The sequence below is a fragment of the Lagopus leucura genome, unplaced genomic scaffold, assembly GCF_019238085.1.
Source record: "Lagopus leucura isolate 7727_CA_CO unplaced genomic scaffold, USGS_WTPT01 Super-Scaffold_100029, whole genome shotgun sequence".
Taxonomy (NCBI): Eukaryota; Metazoa; Chordata; class Aves; order Galliformes; family Phasianidae; genus Lagopus; species Lagopus leucura.
Genome location: NW_024962280.1, coordinates 6,289,164 through 6,310,158, shown reverse-complemented (window position 1 = coordinate 6,310,158; position 20,995 = coordinate 6,289,164). Strand labels below are relative to the sequence as shown.

General features: G+C 43.1%; 2 protein-coding genes across 4 annotated transcripts in view; one reads left to right on the top strand and one right to left on the bottom strand.

Moving 5' to 3' along the window:
- The window catches only part of PIK3CA (phosphatidylinositol-4,5-bisphosphate 3-kinase catalytic subunit alpha), a 40,369-nt gene extending 36,725 nt beyond the window's left edge, over nt 1-3,644 (bottom strand). For both annotated transcript variants that reach the window (XM_042881081.1, XM_042881082.1), the window contains exon 1: nt 3,600-3,644. The gene's annotated coding sequence lies outside the window, so the exon portion shown is untranslated. The remainder of the gene's footprint in view (nt 1-3,599) is intronic.
- A 414-nt stretch (nt 3,645-4,058) lies between these two features.
- Nucleotides 4,059-17,580, top strand: ZMAT3 (zinc finger matrin-type 3). 2 transcript variants are annotated; one of them, XM_042881090.1, is made up of 6 exons: nt 4,059-4,137; nt 7,386-7,711; nt 9,532-9,651; nt 11,404-11,570; nt 11,683-11,783; nt 12,639-17,580. In XM_042881090.1, the coding sequence occupies exons 2-6, from the start codon at nt 7,442-7,444 to the stop codon at nt 12,848-12,850; spliced, it is 870 nt and encodes a 289-aa protein (XP_042737024.1). In that variant the 5' UTR covers nt 4,059-4,137; nt 7,386-7,441; the 3' UTR covers nt 12,851-17,580. The 2 variants fall into 2 exon arrangements, with proteins under 2 accessions (XP_042737024.1, XP_042737025.1); XM_042881091.1 differs by having other exon boundaries at nt 4,079-4,141.
- Nucleotides 17,581-20,995: the final 3,415 nt, after the last annotated feature.

Sequence of the window (20,995 nt, the reverse complement as noted above, 5' to 3'; positions counted from 1 at the left end):
CCAATAATGTGACTCAGCCGTCTCAGTTTCAGAGAACTTTACCGTAAGTCTTGGCCAATTCAGTAAACCCCTTGTATCCAACAAACACGCTTCATGGTTCACAATCCTCAAAAAGCTCAATTTGTCAGCATTTATTTTACTCGTAATTTCCAATTAAATTAAAACTGCCAAATGCATCCTATGTAAAACCCACAAGGATAAAGTTAATATAAGGAAACTTATCAAAAAGCAGACTAAAAGATTTCTTTGACATGTACCTAACCTACTACTGGTGAAAAAGCAACAGGGCACAAAAGAAAAACACAAACACCAAAAGTTCTTCACTTGACTCAACTGCTTTTAAACTACACTTCAGCAGTACTAATTTACTTCTACTGCTAAATTAACAACATGCCAAAGAGGTGAAGGCTACACTAAACCATCATCATTCTCCCTCCTATTTTGCAAAGGTAAGTTGGTTTCTTTGAACTTTGTTTCCACACTTCTAGAGTTCAGGTACTCAGACATAACCTCTCTAGAACAGACCATAAACATTCCCAGCGAGTGTACTTGCTCAGTCATGCCTGCCAAGTGCTTTTATTCCCCACTTTATTAGCTTTGAGAAAAGTACACTGTTACTAGAGAACAAGTGATTATTTCCACTGTCTCTCACACTTCTTCTTTGAAGTGCACATGGTTTCTACACTGCCTTTCACAAAGGGAGATCCAAAATTAACTAGGAAAATACCTCCTATGCAAGCTATATAAAATAAAAACGCTTGGTTGAAAACCACTGCTTAGAGATAACAGATTCAACCTCACATAGGCAGTACTCAATCTGCAACATTTCCATTTGCCCACAGGTTTGCTTATATATCTGAAGTCCAATCTTTTAAACAGTTTAGCTATCCTTAACCTGCTCAACCCCACTCTTTTTTTTTTTTTTTAAACTGTAGCAACACAACATGGAAAACAAACAGTTAACACTTCAGAATATTACTTCTGGTTCATATAATATTCCATTTACCATTCAAAAGTATGTTTACAGAATAATTCAAATTGGAAGGGACCTCTGGAGGCTATCCGAGCTCATCCAGAACTCAGAACAACTCACATATGATTGGCATCTGAACAAACACCAAGAGAAACAAATCTGTTCTCTCTGCACCGCTCCCACTTGGATGAAGGCACGGGGAAGAGAGATTTGTAACAATTATTCGCCAGGACACATTCAACTCAAAGTAAAAGAAAATTCCACCCAGTTCTACCACAAATAATTTTGTTGCCTCTTGTCCCCTTAGTTACAATTTCAGGCAAGTATCATCACTTGGAGGAACCAGAGGTCTTTCTTTTTTCCAAAGGAAGAGACCGAACTCCTAAAAGCACAGAACGTGATGACCAAAAAGGTATAAAAACAACTCCTACCTTAACTGACACCTCAAGCCATCAGCCTGTTCCTTCAGTTTGTGGAAGTACAAACACTTCCTCTCTCTAACGCTCCTCCTCCACCTCATTTACATGCACAGAACACATGTGGCCCATTTTTCCTCATCTGGGAGATTTAATAAGTCTCACGTGTTTACCAATAGTTACAAAATTATAAAACTGACTTTTGCTTTATTACTTACAATGTTTTAAAATCCTCTTTGCATTATTTCAATTCATATTCCTTCTCTGGTTATATTCCACAAGAGAAAAAATATCATCAGTTTTGACTGTTTCCTCTTCAGTATCAAAGTTAAAAATAAATGGAAAGCTTTAGCTCCATTCATCCAGAGGTAACAGACCATGCATCTCTTTTTGAGTGTAATGTTATGGCTATTGATGTTGTTTAAAACTTTATGACACGTGAGCAAGCACAGTATGTATTTAAACACAGGGAACAACTGCGATCAGAAAGAAGCTCATTCTTCACATGATAACACTTTTCAGAGGTATTATTTTTTTTTTCCAATACCTGGAAAGCTCTTACAGACTACTTGGTTTTGTGAAGCAGCATGATGGTTAAAGTACAAAACTTTTGCTTTTCATCAATCCTATTCCAAATCCTCCAGCAACTTCTTACAACAGCTGTCCAGAAACAACTATTCCCCACTTACTTCCAGAGAGCAATTAACTTTGACTGGCACAGAAATAGTTAACTAGGTCCTGGACTGCTTTATGACTTCCAATAAAGCACAACTGCTTTGTAAACAGCTCAGCTACACCACCTTTTCCAAAGAATACTCCAGAAAAGAAAACAAAGTGAAACCAAAACACTCAGTTTCATTATCAGTAGAAGCAAGCTGTAACAAAAAGCAATACATTTCTGCCATTCAAACTGAATGAGCATTGGAGGCAGCAGAATAGCTAAAACATCTGGGTGTGGGTCTGTAGGCTGGGCTTAGTGCTCTGAAAAACAAGTAACATTGTCTCCAAGTTGATAAGAATGGCATCAAGTTCACACCCCTGAAATTCAGGGCACCTGCCCCAGCAGAACTCCAGCTAAGCCTCTGAAGCTGCTATGTTTATTGTCTTAATGACAAAGACAACACTTCCCAGATCACAGGCAGCACTGTGTGGTTTCACCAATTCCCCTGCAAACACTATGAGCTTTGTTGATCTGGGGTTTCACAGTGACGCTGTTAAAATATGCTTCCAAATTGCTGCTCTGCAAGAGCTTGCTGTTGGAGAACAACGTTACTTATTGTGAAATTTTCTCCTCACAAAGAACATTATTTCAGAACAAATTATCCAGTGAGTTCCCTGCAGTGTATAAACCATTAAAGCCGTCATCCTGAGGACTGGAATATTCCTGGTCACACATGTTGTTTACACACAGTGAGAGCTGGACTTTGATTATTGCACTGCATTATAGAATTGGGGCATAGAAGGAACTGAAGCAAAAGTTATGAGAACATCCCCGTAAGTTAATTGTGAGGAGGATAAATTAAAGAACTCAGGTAATGCTGGCAAAAGCAAAGAACTTCCCCAGCACAATGAATTTGGAAACTTGTTAGCACTCAAAGCTAGGAATGTATGTGTACATATAGGTGACAGGCCAGGACTCGGCATTCTCCATTAAAGCAGTGAGAAATTCAGCTCCCAAAGCCAGTCCAGCACCCCCGGCTCCCTGCAGAAAGGCCTCACGCCCCGCAGCCGCACAACCCGCTTGTAAACACAGCTCACGTGTGTGCGCTGCGAGCACGCGGTGCTGCGGGGCTACGGCTGTGCAGCAGATCCTTAAAGCCTTCAAGAATAGATAAAACTGACTGAGGAAAAGAACTCTGAGCAACACCAGCAGCGGCTCCGATACCTCAGTAACGCGAGGCACGCCCACAACAGCACCAGAGCCCCGCGGGGAAAACGAGCACGCCGTTTGCGTTAGGCCAGTCGAAGCCTATAAATACCCGAGCTCCAACAAGAAGTCGCCTTCTCGCGTTCATCACCGGCGACGAGCGGACCCCGGGTCTGCGCGCAGAGGCGAAGCTCCCGCCCAGGAACGCGACACAAAGCGCTCGGCTCCTCCGCTTCCCAAGCCGCGGCCGCACGCCGCAGCACCCGCCCCGCCATCCGCAGCGCAGCGCCCCGCCTGGGGGTCGCACTTCCCCCCCCGCGGGCCCCGCCGCCGCCTCGCTCACCTCGCGGGCGCGGTCTCCCCCGCCGCTCCTCGCGGCCCCCGGGCGCCGCCCCGCGGGACCCTGGAGCGGGCGGACCGCCTCCCCCCGGGCGCTGGCGGAAGCGGCGCCGCAGTCCGCGCGGCACCCCCGGGCGAGCCGCCTCCCGCAGCGGGAATAACAGGAAGGCGGCGGGGCCTGACCCCGGACGGGGAAGGCGCCGCCCGCCGGAAGTGGAACCGCGGGGGCGTGGGGGAGAGAAAGGCGGGGGAGGCGGGCGGCGCGCCTGCGCCGCCGAGGGAGAGCGGAGCGGGAGGGTCGCGGCGTGACGTCATCGCGAGACGTCACGACGAACGGCGCGGCCTCGGCGCGTTCTGCGGCGCGCTGCCGGCGCCGTGCTGCCACCTAGCGCGGGGCCTCCGCCGTGGCATGGGATGCGGAGCTCCGCGCCGCGCACGCGTGGTGCCCGCCCCGTCCCGCCTCACTTCCTGCAGCTGGGCCCCGCCGTGCCCGGCGCCGGCTTTCCGAGGCCCGGCTTGCGCGAGGAGGCGGTTCCGGCCCGGTAGGTGCGTGCGAGGGGACGGCGCGGGCCCGAGGCGGTTCCACATGGCGCGCGGTGCCGCGGGGCTTCCCGCGCGTGGGAGGGCCGTGCGGTTCGGGTGTCCGTAGGCGCCTTTGGTCTGAACCAGCTTTATGTGCGTCCTTGCCCGGATTGAGTAGTAGAATCTTAGCGTAGAGGGGCCCGGCCCTCGGTGCGAATGGCTGCGATGTCTGCTGTGTGCGCTGTGCGTGACACGCTGCGTTTCGGTGAGGCTCTGTGGAGCTGCGGCCGAAGGGGCTCTCTGAGGAGGATGGCAGCGTGCTGGGAAACCGACCGGCTTGGGAGGATACCTCTGCAGTTCTGGGAAGACAACCCACGGCTTTTTCATCGCTTATATAAACCCGTATTGCTGTTCTAAATTGCCCCCGTGCATATAGAAACTGATTCCTCTCAGAGCGCTGCTTGTCATGTAGGCTGTGAGCTCTGCCCGCGGCTGAGGAAGGTCGTGGGCTGGCCGTACACACTGCTGGCTGCGATGCCCACAGTTAAGGCCGAGGCCTAGCTCGCTCACAAAAGAGGTTCTTTACTCATTTGCTATTCTGTGAGCATAACAAATTTTACAGCTTATTGTGTGAGTGGAAAGGAGGAGTCCAGGTGTCCTGTGAACTTCTGGATGGGTATCTGTAGTAACCAGCAGTGTGATGTTAGAGGAACACGTAAATAAGATGAAACAGAATGGTTTTCTTTCTTTTAAATAGTGTCTGAAAGGAGAAAAATGATGTAATTAGAGCAGTTTTAGTGACAGCCCACCTTTAGAAGAACACTAGAGTTGTGTGTGCAAAGCCATGGAGTTCTAATTTTAAAATTGCCCATGCAGCCTTAACTCTATCTTCAGAGTGCTGTTTACTTTGAGGAACAGCGAATGACCTCATAAATAATGATTTCTCTAGGAGTATTGCTTTATGCCTTTTCCCCAGTGGATGCAGATCCTTTAAGCAGTGTCTTGCCTTGTGCTTGATATCCCAGCCTTACCCATTGAGTATGGAAGATGTGGCACAGCAAGCACTCATGCAAAATTAAGCAGATGGATCCTGATTGCCGTTTACTGTAGGTTGCTTTATATCGCTCTCTGAAGTATTTATCTATAATTGACTCTGTTTTTAAAGTAAGAGGCCCATTATGATGTTGAAGTAAAACTGAAGTTTAATGGCATGTTTAGCTACTTGCATAGCTGATGTCAAGTGTCTTGAGAGGTCTGTGGTGTGATGTGTGTAACTATTGTGAATACAAGCTGGTTCCATCATCAGCACCACTGAAATTGGTTACACTGTCTACAAGGCACTAGTTGCAGAAAGTGAAGCTAGCAGAAACTTTTTCCATAGTTCCGTTAATCTAGCAGAACCTGTGCCAGAAGTTGGAGAGAAGCTGGGTGGCAGTACAGAAGTTGGCCTGCTGATGGGTGGTTTACACCATGCTCATTCTTCGTTTATTCTTTGTACAGCATATTGTTTTGTTATGTTTCACTTAGTTTTCATGAAGCTGTTTTTGACTTTGTTTTTGTGGTCACGTTTTGATTCATGTTAGGTTCATGCCCTCCTGGAATTTCAGAAAGTCTTGACAGTGGAGAGCAATTTAAAACAAAAACCTGCTCTGTTACTGATTCAAAAGCTTGTTCCCAAGGCAATGCATGCTCTTCTTTCTTGCTGTTTTTTTGTTTCTAATTCTAGTTTTAGCAGTAGTTGAACTTTCTCCAATCTTACATTGTTTAGATGTAACAATTCCAGAAGTGCTTATGTCACCTGAGAGTTTTAATCCCATGTTTTCTTTTTTCCTAATGGAACATAAACCTTTATGGGGTCAGACTTTCAAAGGTAATAGAGGATCTAAAAATGCAATCATCAGCTGGGATTTTCCAGAGCTTGAATGCAACACAGTATTTATCTCCTGCTAATTTTAGCAGATTGAAAATCCCAGAAGTTATCCCAGATAAATGCTGTCTCCTCCAGGTTCCTAAATGCCTTTGAAGTCAAAATCTATTTTCAAATGCGATTCAGAACCAAAGTTCCTATGTGGCATTTAATTTACCTTTCCCTCAATCTTCCAGAAGTCTCCCATTTTAAGATGCAGACGTGGCTTGCTATTTGCTTAAACAGGGGAAGCCCACAGCACAGACATGGTTGCTACCAATGCAGCCTTAGCTAGAAGTCATCAGCAGACACCACAGATAATGCAGCTGTCTACCACAATGTAACAGTGAATGGGATTTGTTATGATAAGAAGCTAAGAAGACATTAACAAAAGTAGCTGTGCCTCGATTCATAATATCACTGCTCAGCATTATTCTGGGATTGTTCATCCCGGGCTTTAGATGTGATTTATAAACTTTAATTAAATAAGCCTCTCAGAACCCCTTGTTGGAAATGTAACGTTAGTTCTAAGAACTCAAATTAACTGAGAAATAATAGAATAAAGGTTAATATGGGATAAGCACTCCATTTTTGTAGAAGAAGATACGGCTGCTGCATAGGTTGTGCGTAGAGAAGGAAACGCAGAGAAGTAGCTCAAGGTCATTCCACAAGACTGGGAGATCTGGGAAAGGGGCGCTTGAGAAATGATTGTGTACAAGATCTGCTCACATTGTTTCCCACTCCTCTGCTTGTTGATGACTCAGATGAGAAAAGTTAACCTTGGGATATTTTTTCTTGAAGATTTTTGTGATTATTTGGGTGATGTAGATGTGTGTAGATGTATTTTATAGTAATGTAAAATAAACACGCTTTGAAATATTTCTGTTCTTTCTAAGTTCTCCTCTAGTATCGTGTAGTAGTTATGAATTGTAGTATTTGTTTATGTTTTAGATAGTGAGCTTCTGCTTAGGCTGTCAGAAGAGGATGTGGCTAACGGTCGTGTCCCTCATTCCTGTTAACACAGCTTTAGGTGCTGTGTGTTGGAGGTCACATCTAGCAGTCATGGAGCGTTGGGGTGTGTATGGCAGGATCTGCTTCTGGGTCGGGTACTGTGAGGGATCTGCATGTGTCTGCAAAGGTGCCCTGGGGTGCTAATGGCTGTGTTTCAGATCACTGTCTGTTCCTTATACCCATGTATTTTTAATATCTTGCCATGGTTAAGTTGTCCTGCTGTTCTTACAAGCTGATTTTATACCTGCTTGGAATTGTAAAAAGGCATAAAGCAGAGGCAATACAGTTGCAGAAGTTGTCCCCTCAGTTGTTAGCGTGACTTATTTGAGCATTTGTGTCTTTTTGGTCTAGATTGGAAGAGGACTCCTCATCCTTCAGAAATAGTATGCCCACAGTTGTCTTGGCCAATGATTCTTCTACAGCAAGCAGGACTTCTTCCTCATCCTGAGAAACCTTCATCTCTTCCTATGTCAGTGGCTACAAGGCCCAGAGCCACCTCGCCACTCTCCCCACCAAAATCACTTGGACTGGGGCCTTCCTTTTATCACGCACAAGACGAAGAGCTTGCAAAAGTGGTGGAGCAGGACCCTATGCTGGAGGAACTATGTAAGCCTCTGTGCTGTAAGCTCTGCAATGTCACTCTGAATTCAGCTCAGCAAGCCCAGGCTCATTACCAGGTAAGCAGAGTAGTAGTGGGCATGGATTCCAGGACTGTTGCATCTCCATTAGGAGGAGTGCTGTGTTGAAGTGGCTACGCAGTAGCAGCATCATTTGAGTTAACCCATCTGAAGCTACCTTTGCTACATCTGGGGGACTGGAAGCTGTGTCTAGAACTACTGTATGCACGTAGCTTCACCTTGGTTGAATTTGCTGGTCATTCAGATAAGCTGCAGAGCTTTCTTTTAAGGTATGATGACAGGATCAAATCACAAAATATTTTTCTGTGCGGACAGAGAAATCCTACTAAGATGGCATGAGTGGAAAGGAAAATACCTACTTTTTCTTTGTTTTCCACCTCTACATCTTCCCACTGAAACTGAACCTCTCATTCCACAAACATGATGTTTGTAAGGCCTGGACAGATGTTTTCTGTGGAACTAGCTGTGCCCTTAGGAGAGTAGTCTGCTACCATGTGCTTATCACTGCCTCCTTCCTGAGGCTATGCACACCACTGCTTTGCTGGAGGCCGTATTTATGCAAAATCTCATGTGCTTTGAACAGTGTATGGGAATGTTGAGTCATGGCCTGAACCACTGATTGAGCACCTGGGTAAAAGACCTGGTCAGCCCTGGGAGCACAGGTGAAGGCAACTCATCTGTGTGATTGGAAGGGGTGGAGCCTGGCTGCACCTCTTAGACCTCATTTAAGGGCTGACTGCTGCTGGGGAAGGATGTCTTTTTGGAGATCCCTCCTTGGTGATGCTTTTTCCTGGGATCTAGAATCTTCTGATGGGGTGAGTGATTTTGTTCCTTTTCTTTATAGTGCCTTTTTATTGTGCTGGTCCTTCTGTTATCACATCTTTGTTGTAATACCTTTCCCATTGTATTGGTCTGTCCAATTGCTACAGGAAATATCAGCTGGATCAGCTCAAACCAAGTTCTGTTTGCTCAGTCTGTCTAGTTGGTTTCTTTGGAATTGGTTAGGAACAATTTGTGTATTTCTTTGCTGGCGTTAAATCTTAGTCTTATGTTGTCCCCTATGCCAGTAGCTTGCCTTCCTAGTGCTGAATTTGTGAGAGATATGGATATGGTAACTTTCTTCACCACCCAGTGCAAGAGGGTGGTTCTCTGTGTCTTCAGGATACCAGGCTCCAACCTCACGTTTGCTGTTGATTCTTAAAAAAAAAAAAAAAAAAAAAAAAAAAAAAAAAAAAAAAGTTTTCCTGACTGTAAGGGAATAAGTTATAGCTTAGCATAGGATTTCTGTAGTGTTTCTGTCACGGTAAGACGGAAGTGCATTTGTAGTTAAAAATGTATGACTCTTATTTGTTTCACGTATGTTCTTTAATATATATCCACTGTACATACACTTGCTCTCATATGCTTCTCTCAGTTTGCAAGGCACCAGTAAAAACTTCAGTATATATTTTCCAAGAGAAAATAAAATACAAAGCTGAGCTTTTTAGAAGTTTGTTTTTTTGCATTATCTTATACCCACAGCCTCTTGAAAATGGATGTGTGTACTCAGGCTTATCAAAAGGCAGTTAATGTCTTATGTCTAAAACACAAAATGCTGGTTTTAAGTGAAATAGATTAAAGAACTAATTGTAACCTTACTTGTTTCAGGAAACTGTTGGAAGATTAGGCTTAACGTGAGCATTTTGGAGCGAAGGGGGGCTGTCTGCATCTCTCAATGTATTCTATATTTTTTGAGTGATGGTTCCTTTACCTGAGGTGCTGGCTTCCTGGCTGTTTCTTTCTTTTTATCTCTGTCTTGTTTTGCATTCGCTGTGAGATGCTGTTATTGGGACAGTGATTAAATTGAGTTCTCTCTGCAGGGTAAAAACCACAGTAAGAAACTCCGGAATTACTATGCTGCCAATAGCTGCCCGGCACCCGCCAGGATGAGTAACTCGGTTGAGCCTGTGCCACCTCAGGTTGTTTCCCTTCCAGCTCAGGTAAGGCATGGGGAGGTGACAGAGATTGTGATGTTTGCTTGCAACCTAACCCTCGTTAAGAATAACTAGGTCTCATGCTTTGAGGGTTACTGCAAGAGTTTGGAAAGAATTTTCCTTGTGATGACGCAGGAAGGTGGATGTAGACAGTTGTGAGCTGTTCGCTTTCTTTTGAAGGAGCAGATACCAATCTGCTGTTGCAGCAGAATTTTGAACTTGAAATAGTCTATTTCTGCGTGGCAAATACTTTGTTTCCTACGTAAGTCTGATGTGCTGCTGATTAAGACTGTTTAAAGAAAACTTAAAAGAAAATAGCTATAGCTGGATTTAAGCACGAGGGTGTGGATCTGCTCTGCAAAATCATGCCTCCGTTGTGTGAGTGGAGCTTATGTGGAAAAAAAATGCTTAGATGCACCTGCACCCATTGTCCAGTGTTATTATGTAATTCTCCTTGTTCATTCTGCAGTGGTTATTCCTGGGTACAGGGTGAGTGGAGGGATGGGTCACTGATTCAAACCCGTTTGCTCTCAGGCATGTTAAAGGCAAAGGAGATAATGTTTACTTTGTTCTTCTAGTCTTTTGATTGTCATGGGGCTTAGCAGCTAAACTGTCTCTTGTGTGTGAAAGTGCAGAGAGTTATAGCTGAGCAGCAAGGATAGAAGTTATCCTGTCACCTCCAAAAGTTTTAAGCCTCTGTCAGTACAAAAGCAGAAAGCATTTGCTCTAAGCAGGTTTTTACATGTGCTGTCAGAGCCACCAGAGGGAGACTTAGCCCTGTGTAAAATGGCTTTGTGGCTCACAGAGCTGAATCAGAGTCTTAAGAGGGCACTGAGTCCTGTCCTTGGTAATGGCACATGGGTGCTGTACTTGCTGGGGTGTCTGGTGCTGTTTTTGATGGAGGGAATGGTCCAGGGCAATAAAAAGGCCATTCTGGTGCCATGTGAGGATTTATGTTATAACTCATGGGTTAGAATTGTATATAAGCCTGTAAGCTTGCAAGAGATGTAAAAGAAGCTGGACTTTACAAGTGCTGCAGTGACATGGCTGTATCAATCTCTTGCTGCTGCAGTTTACAGAGCACTCTTCTCTGGATGATGCACAAACACTGAGGAAACCTTGTTGCTGCCCCAGTCAGCGTGCCTGTCTGATGAGACAGGCAAGGTATTGTTTCCAATGGCAGGAGCTCCTCATGTGAGGCTGGATCTTCCCTCTGAGGCTTTGGTTCAGGTGTCCCTGCAACTGAAGGGCAAGGCTAAGAAATTTGGTAGCTCTGTTATTGCTTTTATCTCTCAGTATCATCAGGATACTGTGGAGAGATTGGCTGCACTGGAAACACAAGTGGGGAGTGCTGTTACATTTCAATGAGTCTTCCTCAGTATGAAAGTCATGATTTGTTGGCTCCCAGGAGTCAGGAATAGAGGTGTTAAATCACTGCTGTTAAGTAAACAAGCCTCTGTGGCTGTTGACAAAATACAGGGAGTTTATTCAGATTGTTCTCCATCTGAAGCATGGAATTTATATAGATCTCATGTGATGCGAATGTGGAATGTGAAGATGTTGTGGAAAGCTGAGGCAAAGAAAACTAAGTTGTCCTTGTAGAAGCAGTTGGGTAGGGGGCTGGAATGTCCTAAGCCAGTGTTTTAATTCTAGTGCTCTTGCTTGCTCGCAAAGGCCATAGTGGTCTCAGACACTGTGTTTCAAGTATTGCAACAGTTTAACTTTGTTTCACATTGTGTTTTTTCCCTTTGCTGCTAGATGGGATCCAGTAAACCAGGTGGCCGAGTGATCTTAGCCACAGAGAATGATTACTGCAAGCTTTGTGATGCCTCATTTAGTTCTCCAGCTGTGGCACAGGCTCACTACCAGGGGAAAAATCATGCCAAACGGCTGCGTCTTGCAGAAGCACAGAATAACTCATTCTCGTAGGTATTGTTCAACTTCATGCTCAGGCTGAAAGCATGTGGCAGTATCTCTGGAAGTCTTTTTTGTTAGAAAACTCGGACTTGCAACTGTTTGTATTTGTTTAATCTTCAGGGATACATCAGAACTAGGCAAACGGAGGACAAGGAAAGAAGGGAATGAATATAAAATGATGCAGAACAGAAGAAATATGTACACAGTTCAAAACAACACAGGTAATCATGAGTTTGCACCTGCTCTATTGTATATTTAGAATAATAATGAATGTTCAGTAGACTTGTTTTTCTTCTATTTCTGAGCTCTGTTCTAGCAGGGACAGGTTGTTAAAGGAGCTGGTTCCAGCTCTGTTGATTCTTCTTGTCTGTGTATATTTTCCCAGCTGCTGTAGTTACTTTGTTTTGTCAGCCTGCTTGTTATTCTGCTTTCTTGGTTTGTAACTTAATTTACCATCTGCCCTACCCGTCTGTAGGGCTGCTCTAAGTGATGACAATTTTCCTGCTTTATTTTCTTGGCAAGTGACCAGATGCTTTGACTCCTACTGTAGCACAGCAACCTCTATGTGCTCTCCTCTGTCCAGAATGAGAAAGATAAGAAAGTGTGTTAGCCTCCCTGTAAGACCATCTGTTCCTAGAACCCCTTCTCAGGTGTTAGTTGTTAACTTTTCCTCTTTATTGTTGAAGTGTTTTAGAGTGTCCAGCCCAGCATCTGTTTCTCTTTTTCATTTTAAGTTGTGTTATGTGCACGTATTGGCAGAAACCCTGCTTCCTGGTGAAGCTTGGTTTAATATCATCATTTCAGTTGTTATCCTTTGGAAGACGTTTGTTTTAACATTCTATCAAATGTCGTTCTGGGATGATTTTGAATTGGGTTAGACAGCTTATTCTAATCAAAAGACTGCTCTAATTCTTGAGTTGGGTGATTTAAAAAAAAAAATTGATTAATCACTTAAATGATCAATTAAAGATGCTAATCTGTGGCTTCCTTTCATGCATTTGTTGGACTTGAAGTTGTCAGTGAGGTGCCTCAAGCTTTTTTAAATAGATAAATAGACTTTTCTGTTGTTTCCTCAGGTCCCTACTTCAATCCCCGCTCTCGTCAGAGGATTCCTCGGGATCTGGCAATGTGTGTCACCCCCAGTGGCCAGTTCTACTGCTCCATGTGCAACGCTGGGGCCAGTGAGGAGATGGAGTTCAGGCAGCACTTAGAAAGCAAACAGCATAAAAGCAAGGTGTCTGAACAGCGGTACAGAAATGAGATGGAGAACTTAGGCTACGTACAATGACGCGCCACCCTTGGTAGTAGTCTGCAAATAGAGCAGCTTGTCTCTCGCCTGCTGTTTGCCACATGCCCTGCTTTGTGCTCCATTTGATAGGAGTATGCTCTTGAGCTATACATGTAACACCTGCAAACTCAGTGGTATGGTTAAATTTTTTTTCTATCATAGTTGGCAGGATGACACTGTGCAGGACATGAAGTGTTTTTGATGTTTGTTTGCTAGTTATCTAAGGCTCCTCATTGTGTTGAGTGACTGAGGGGACTTTGTTTTCTCCTCGGCCTTTTGCATGAATATGCAAAGCCCAAGAAGTGCTGGAAACTTCTGTGGTTCTACTGCATGGGTGAGACCACATGCAAAGCCTGTTCCCCTCTTTGCACGCCACAGAGTAGTGCTCCAGAATGTATTTCTCCAGCAGAGTCAATCTCTGAACAGCTTGTAAAAGAGGAGCAGGAATGGGACCTGTAAATGTGTGAGTTAGGGGTGTACTTGTCCACAAATTGCTAATTGTGGCTCTTCTTACAGCCTACAGTAAATTCTTTTCATGTGCCTGTAGAAAGGCTGTGCACACCTCTCTACCTTGGAGGGTCTTGCCTCTTACTCCTTTCTCTGTGATGCAGATTTCTCTCTGAACATCCGACGTTAGGTATCAGCTGATTAGCCACATCCAGAAATATTTTTCTACCAAACAGTTAACAATGAAAAAGGGTTCTTGGTACTGTTGACTGAGTACTTGAATGCACTGCGGGTAGCTCAACTCTCTGTGGCTTAATGAAGTGAATTGGAAAGCAAACCTGCTTGGGTGGGATGTGCTGTGCTCTGATTCCATGTTAGATAGGGTAGGGTTAAGGATAGGTTGGAAGGAGCTGTCAGCTGTAATTTCTTTGCATACTAATGTAGAAGAGAGCGTTGGTGCCTGCCTAGCCTGCAGCTTTGTTGCTCTGGGAGAGCAGGGCTTCCTTGGCCTTGGGAAGTAGATGTCAGTGTATCCCACCTCCACATAATTCCCTGGAAAAAGCCAAAGGGATGTTAAAGATAAGAGGTGAAATGCTACCCAGATTAGATGAACTTTCTTCCCCCTCTTCCTTTTCTCATCTCAAACTGGGTTTTAATTCCATTTCTTGATGTGAATTTCACCATTAGGGACCATAGAAATCTAAGGTTAGTTAGGGCGTGAATGTCAACAGTGATTGAGCAACAACTTTATGGTGATGCAGAAGTATTCACAAAACTTTTCAAGCATCTTTTTAAATGTCAATGAAGAGTATGTGTCTGTTTTAATTTTCCTTAGCAAAAGTGGAAAGGGGATAAAGAGCAGAAGTAGGGCTGGCACTCTTCTACCCATTTAGGTAGATGTGAGGAGCTGTGATTGGAACTTGGCTCATGATGTTTCTGTCACTTTAGCTTTAGTGGCAAGTGCAGCATGTGGCTAAACCCTGTTGGACCTTATTCACTACAGCACTGCTACAGCTGTAGGTTGGTGGCTGATGCAGAGACGGGGTAAAGGAGGGACCAGCCTTCTCTCTTACTCCTCCACGGGTAGCTTGAATTAAGTGCAGCTCCATCAGTTTCAGTAGCCTTTTACCAGGGATAAACTTTATCTGATGCATGATGGTGAAGGTAACCAATCCTGCCTTTTTTTTGCTATTCTAATCCCTGCCTCTTGCATTCCAGAAGGATTATCTGCTTGCCTTAAAAAATGAAAAATGACTAAACAAAAAATCTAGGTAGTTTTTATTAGTCTTTTTAATCCACTTCGGAAAGGCTTGTCTCACTTGGCTGCTCAAAAATGAATGCTTTTCTCAGAAACTGAGTATTGTCTCTAGCTGAGCACCAGGTAGCCATGCAACCTTAGCACTGCTTTCCTATATCCTGGCAGGGTGAGCTCTTGCAAAGTAGCTGAAAGCAATCTACATCATTCCAGGCTGATCCTTACTGTGCAGATACAGGCAGGGCAGCAGACATCCTCTTGAGTGGGATTCCTTCTCCTCCTTTCTGCAAAGCCCTATTAAATACACTTTGTGCACAGGAGTGTATTAGGAGGTAAAACAGGAGCCCAGACTGAAGAGCACTAACTAGACAGTTTTGACAGGCTGTTTGTTTTTCCTGTGCTGTACAGCCCACGGTTCACCTTTGCAGCCCTGAAGAAGGTTCCCCTTAGAAAAATCTCCTGTCAACATTCTCCCCTCATTTTTTGCTGTTGAAGGGCTGGTTTCCTCTTAGTGCTATCTTTTGTTTTCCTAGTCTGACGCCACTGTGCAGGGCCAGAAGGAGCTGGATCAACTGTACCTTAAGTATTTCACCAGTATATTCATGCTTTGTACTTAAACATCCCTCTTGCTGTAAATTAAGCATGGTATTTCCCACAGGCTGCAATTAATAGCAGAAAACCAACACTTTTTAAAATAAGAGCTGTGGGTGCTGTAGGTACTTATAATGAGGACCAAGAAGGCTTTTTTGGTCTGCTTTCATATAGCTTAAAATCAACTGTTCACCTCTTTGCTTGGGTTACTGCTCCTGCTCCCAGCCCAACAGTCTGCTTCTCATTTGGCATTTCCAGTGACTGTTCATGTCCTGTGACTGCGTGGCTGCTGGAAGTGTCAAGACTCGTTTTGCTCCATGTGCCTGGTACCTCCTGGTACAAATGTGCTATGTCCCACTCTCTTTAGCACAGGAAACTGTTGATTACAAACACCTCACTGTCATCATTAGGGTTCAAGCCAATCCAAACTCATGCTTTCCAGTGTGAGAAGCAGGATGGATTGTGGTTTTATTTTTTTGGGAAAGCTGTTCTCCAGATCATTGTTCAGAACGCGTGTTGTGGGATGAGAAGGATACCATACAGCTGCAATACTATTTTCCAGACCCAGCAAATTATATTCTCTAGTTAATCAAAGTATCAAAATCGAGAAGTAGAACTTTTGTGAAACTGCCACATTGGCCAGTAGGTTAATGACCTTTGCTGCTAGAAATGGAATACAAAACAATGTCTTCATATTTATTTTACTGTGCTGACCACTAATTGACTTGTTAGTATTTAAGGCACTACGTAGGTTGTTTTTGTTTTAGTGAACTCTACATCGCATCGCACTTTGCTTTTGGATCAGAAATGATATTTAATATATTTGTGAAAATGTTTTGCCTCTCACGGATGTGTTGTTTTCTTTCCCTTGATGCAAAAAGCTCCACCCTCTCTCCCCATTCCCCCCCAGAAACCCCCCACACAAGAGAAAACAGCAGTGCAGCCAATGGATATTCTTTGTTTATTTTCACAACAAGCGAAACTAGGATTTCCTTTCAGCTCTTACTTAAATGTCCTTTTTAGGTGGTGGGTTTTTGTTTTTTTTTTTGGTCTGGTTGTTTTGGTTTTTCCTTCCAATGATTCCTTTGGTAACTTGGTGATATCTGTGGGGAATTTTTAAGCATTTCTTTTAAGGTAAGGAAGCAAACTGTGGAATCCATGTACTTGTGAGAAGTATGGAAGTGGTAATGTTTTGCTTGCATTTAAGCATTAGTTGTTATTTTGTGTTCTGCACTGATGGTTAAATGCACTGTAATCTTGCTGAACACTGGTCTCCTTTTGATGTTTTGCTTTTTTGGTATTTCTCAAAAGGAACCCTGAAAACTTCTGTGGAGTTGCTTAAGATGTTCATTAGCGCAACAAAATGCGTTTTTTCTATAAAGCTTATTGTCCTTTTTCCTTTCCTAGATGCTCATTACAGGGTATTAGAAGGGAAAGCTATTACCATAGCATGGATTTATATTTTGGCTTATTAATGCATGAGGTCCTTTTGCTTCATTATTTAAGTAATACTCTCACAGTAACAGATGGAAATCTTGGCCAAGTCTGGAGTAAATGAAGTACTCTAGCCAAATAACATTGTGTTGGCTAGGGCCAGGGGAATTCTATTGCTAAAACTTATGGTTTTTACTTCTACATTTGGGTTTCAACACTCTTCAGGTTATGAGGTGGTTTGTTTTTTGTTTTCTTTTTGAGGAATGTGTCTCTTACTCTGTAAAGATTTGCTCCTGCTCCAGCTAAAGTAGTTTGAAATCCATGGACTTTGGGTAGGAGCAGGCCTTGAAACCTTTCAGGAATTTCATGCTGCTGGTATTTTCTCATAGATACACTTCTTTAAAAATTTTTAAATTTTATGACCTTGTATACAAGGATGCTCTGGATGAGAAAGACACCTATTGCCAATTATGGAAAAACAAGCACCAGGATTTCTAAGGGATTAACAGTGAATGAAAAAGTATTGATTTGCTCAACTTGATTTCTTTGAAGCTAGTAGCTGAGCTTCTATTTTTGTGAGCTGAGCCTTTTTCTTTACCATCTGCACGAAGTTGGAAGCGAAAATAAAATACACTTTCAAATAAATGTGGTCAAATAGTAGTTCTGGGAATTTCTTCTTTTTTAAAAATATCCCAGTTAAAACATATATCTTTTTATCTGAAATATCTACAGGTAAAGGCAAGACAGAACTTTTTTTTCTTTTAATAAAATCAGTTTTTCAGTCTGTATTTTGCAGGAGAAGAATGATTTAATTTCCTTCTGCATCTGTCCAGCAAGATCATTTGCAAGTGCTTTGAATGTGTTTCATCTAGAGCCTTCTTGTCAGGTTGGTTTTGTACATTTGTCCTTCTTTCCTTTATGTTCTACTGACCCCCCTGAGGGAATAGTTGATGAAAATGATTTTTTTCTTCAATCTATAATAAATCATCTTCCTCTTACCATTTTACAGCCTTAGTGTCTGGTTTTGCTGCTGCTTGTGTTACGATGCCAGACAGTGCATAACTGAATTGATTTTAGCCTGGCATTGAGTGGGGCTGCGTGAGTATTATGTTTTAATACAGCGATAAAGGGGTAAAGCCATTGTAGGATTTGTTACTGTGGGTGATCAGAGCTCTTTGAACTGTTACTGAAAGCCAGCAGGTGGCTGAGTTCTCCCTCTGAGCTGTATTGGCTTCAGGAGGAGTTAAGATGGAACCCAAAGGTATGGGAAGAGGTTTTTTTTTTTTTCTTTTTTAATACAGTACTTGTTCCTAGAGTAGACATCACAAGTTCTGGAACAGCCCCAGGCTGAACCACAGACTTGCAATTCTAACTGCAAAAATGTTGGGATGAGCTGAGCCTGATACATATATTTGCATTTTTTTTGCCAGTGTGCTCTTTTGCCCTTTTGTGACTTGAGAGCTCTAGAAGAGCATATGCTTATGCAGCAGAAATGACTTTCCAAACAGAAAGTACATCCTGAACTGGAGCATTAACACCAAGAAAATCTGAGGTTTGCCAGGTTGAATTCAGGTGAGAGAAAAGCTTTGGTTATCCTTGGTGCTGAGAGCAGAACGAGCTGCTGATCTGAAGGGCAGTATCCTGGCACCTAAGGCACCTTGGGTTTTGTGACAACTCTTGTGGCACAGCTCTAATCTAGATGCAATTGTCTGAACACAGTCACAGCCTGAACCAGTGACTGAGCACCTGGTGGGAAGGCAGGGCAACCCAGGGGAGCTTGGGTGCATGCAGTGTACCTGAGTGACCAGAAGGTGTGGAGCCAGGATGCACCCTTTCCCAGACCTCATTTAAGGCTTGGCAGCGGAGGCAAGGCAGTCTTGCTGGAGATCCCTACATAACAGGCCTTCCAAAGGTAAGCAGTTTTTTTCCTTTGTTTCTGTGGCTGCTGCATTTGGGCATTTTATCATTTGTTGTAGCCTAGGATTGTGCCCCTCTGCTATTATTGCTGTGCTTTCCATCACACTGTAGCATTACAGCATGTATCCCTGCACTCCCATGCCCTTTGTGTTTCAGGGGATGGGGGCACTGCAGTGAGTAGTGACACCATGGTGGGATTATTTTGTGGGACTAGGAGCTGCCTAAGTACTTAGGTGCCTTCTCCTATTGTAAGAGTCAAATGCAGTGTTTTAACGTATTCTTGTTTATAATTAATAGGTCACTAAAAAAAAAAATTAGAGCTTTATTAAATTGGACCCCAGCCCCTCGCTGTCTTGTTGGGCTGTGTTCCTTACAGTTGTAGGAATGGAAACCTGTGTGGAGCAGCATCTTCCTGTTATGGGATGTTTGACTACTGTCTGACATTATAAGATGCTTTTTAATACTTACAACTGAAAATTGTATTCTGTGTTAATTCCATACCAATTTAGTGCAGTTAAACCTTTGTGATACATAGCGATATCTGAGCAACCTAATTTGGGTTCACAGGTATTTGTTAAATTATGCAGCAAATACAATAGTACAGAAGGAAAATCTTAAACTAACTGTGTAATTCAAAAGCATAAATAGCCCTCCTTCTGTTTCTCCAATTAGCCTGGTGTGTGAAGAGCTTTTTTAGTTTTGTGACATTTTACAGCTGAGGAAGTGAAGGAAAAAATACGTGATTCATTCAGAAAGGCTGTGACTAAAAAGAAAGATTGAACTTGAGGCCTTTAAATACCAGGGTTCTGACCCTGCCCCTTTTCCATGAATCCTCCCTGCTCCCTGCCTGACGAAAACTACAAAATTTTTAAAACAGTTTGCTTAATAGCTCTTAGCTTTTCATTTTTATCTATGATGACTTTACCTTGTATGAGGAAATGGTCTTTAGCAAATGACTTAAAAAATAAGTGATGAAGCTTGAAAGAGTTTTCCACAGAGATTTTTGTTGCAGAAGCAATACAAAGTGGTGAGAAAAGACCAACAGAAGAATTTTAGAAGAGCTGTAGATGCTCTATGCTTGTGAAGTACAGGTCTGGAATGCTCTTGTGTTCATTTATGTCCAGTTCATATAAATTCTCTCTATTCCAATTGCTAGTTCTCTCAAAGTGTTTGAATGGGATGCTGCCTGTCCTTTTAGGAGTTCTAATGAACTGCTGTAACAGATAATACCTACAATGCAGTTGGCCTAATCCCTCTCTGAATGACGCTTGTTCTCTTGGCCTTATTCTGCTGGGCTTGCTTCACTTCTCTACCTGCATAAAACAAGAGCAGATATGCTTAAAGTTGTTGGAATTACACAGATGTAGAGAAAATGGGAGATTATCTACTGTATATTAGCTGAGAGTAGAGTTTGCTTTTTGGTGGATGTTTGCATAACACATAAAGGAAAAGTATGAATTTAAGCACAGTGTCTCGCTATCAAGGGCCATCTTTTTTAACAAGGCGATACTATGAATGAAAGAGTAAGGAGTGTAGAATTGTAAGAAAAGGACATTGTTGCATATAGGGCTAAATATGCTGCATTCACTGTGTCTGTAGCATTTTATGCATGAATGCAGCATTTACCTGAGGAGGCCTGGCTATGTACTTTGCTAAATGCAATGAGATCATGTGTGAAAAACAGCACCTTAGCTTGTCTATTGCCCTGAGTATTAAAAGATTAAATGTAGGTATGAAAAACCTGTGAAAAATCAAATGACAAAACTCCCATGCACCAGAAGATGAAGACATATGGGCTATCATCTGCTATTCTGGGGAGGCTATAAAGGGTATTTCAGACTTAAGAGACTTGCAAAAACAATAACATAATGACAAAAATCTTCTGATTGCAGCCAGCTAGAGAGTTTGGGAACTAACTGCTGTCATTTGTGGCAGTGGCTCATTATTGCTCTATGTGAACTTGTGCAGATGGGATTAATCCAGCAAAGGCTGGAAGTTGTGTGAGGCAGGGCAGCATGAGCTCAGTAGCTATGGGACTCATCCTTCTCTGCTTTGACCTGCTGTGTATGTGCATGTGTGCACAAATGAAACAATTCTTGTAAGCACTCTTCCACCTTGGTATTATCCACTGTTCATGAGAGGAGAATGTAAATAAAAAAATAAGATGTTTCAAGGTTGTAGTGACCCCAGGATGAATGCAACAACACACAAAACCGAGGAGGTAGAAATTCATCAATTTGTCTTCTGCCAATCCCACTGTCAGAAGACACATGCTGGATAGTCAGCTCTTATATTTGCAGTTATACTCTTGAAATAATGTGGTAAGATCTGAGTAATACTGCTGACCATATGAATTAGCTTCCCTTGAGGCTGATCAACTACTGTTCAGGGCAAAAACCAACATTTAGGAGGCTTGAGTGTCATAATGCTTGACTGAATGCACTGAGCCTTCCTCTGTACTCTTTTCCCACTAGGCAAAATGCAGCAGGGCTGGGCAGAGT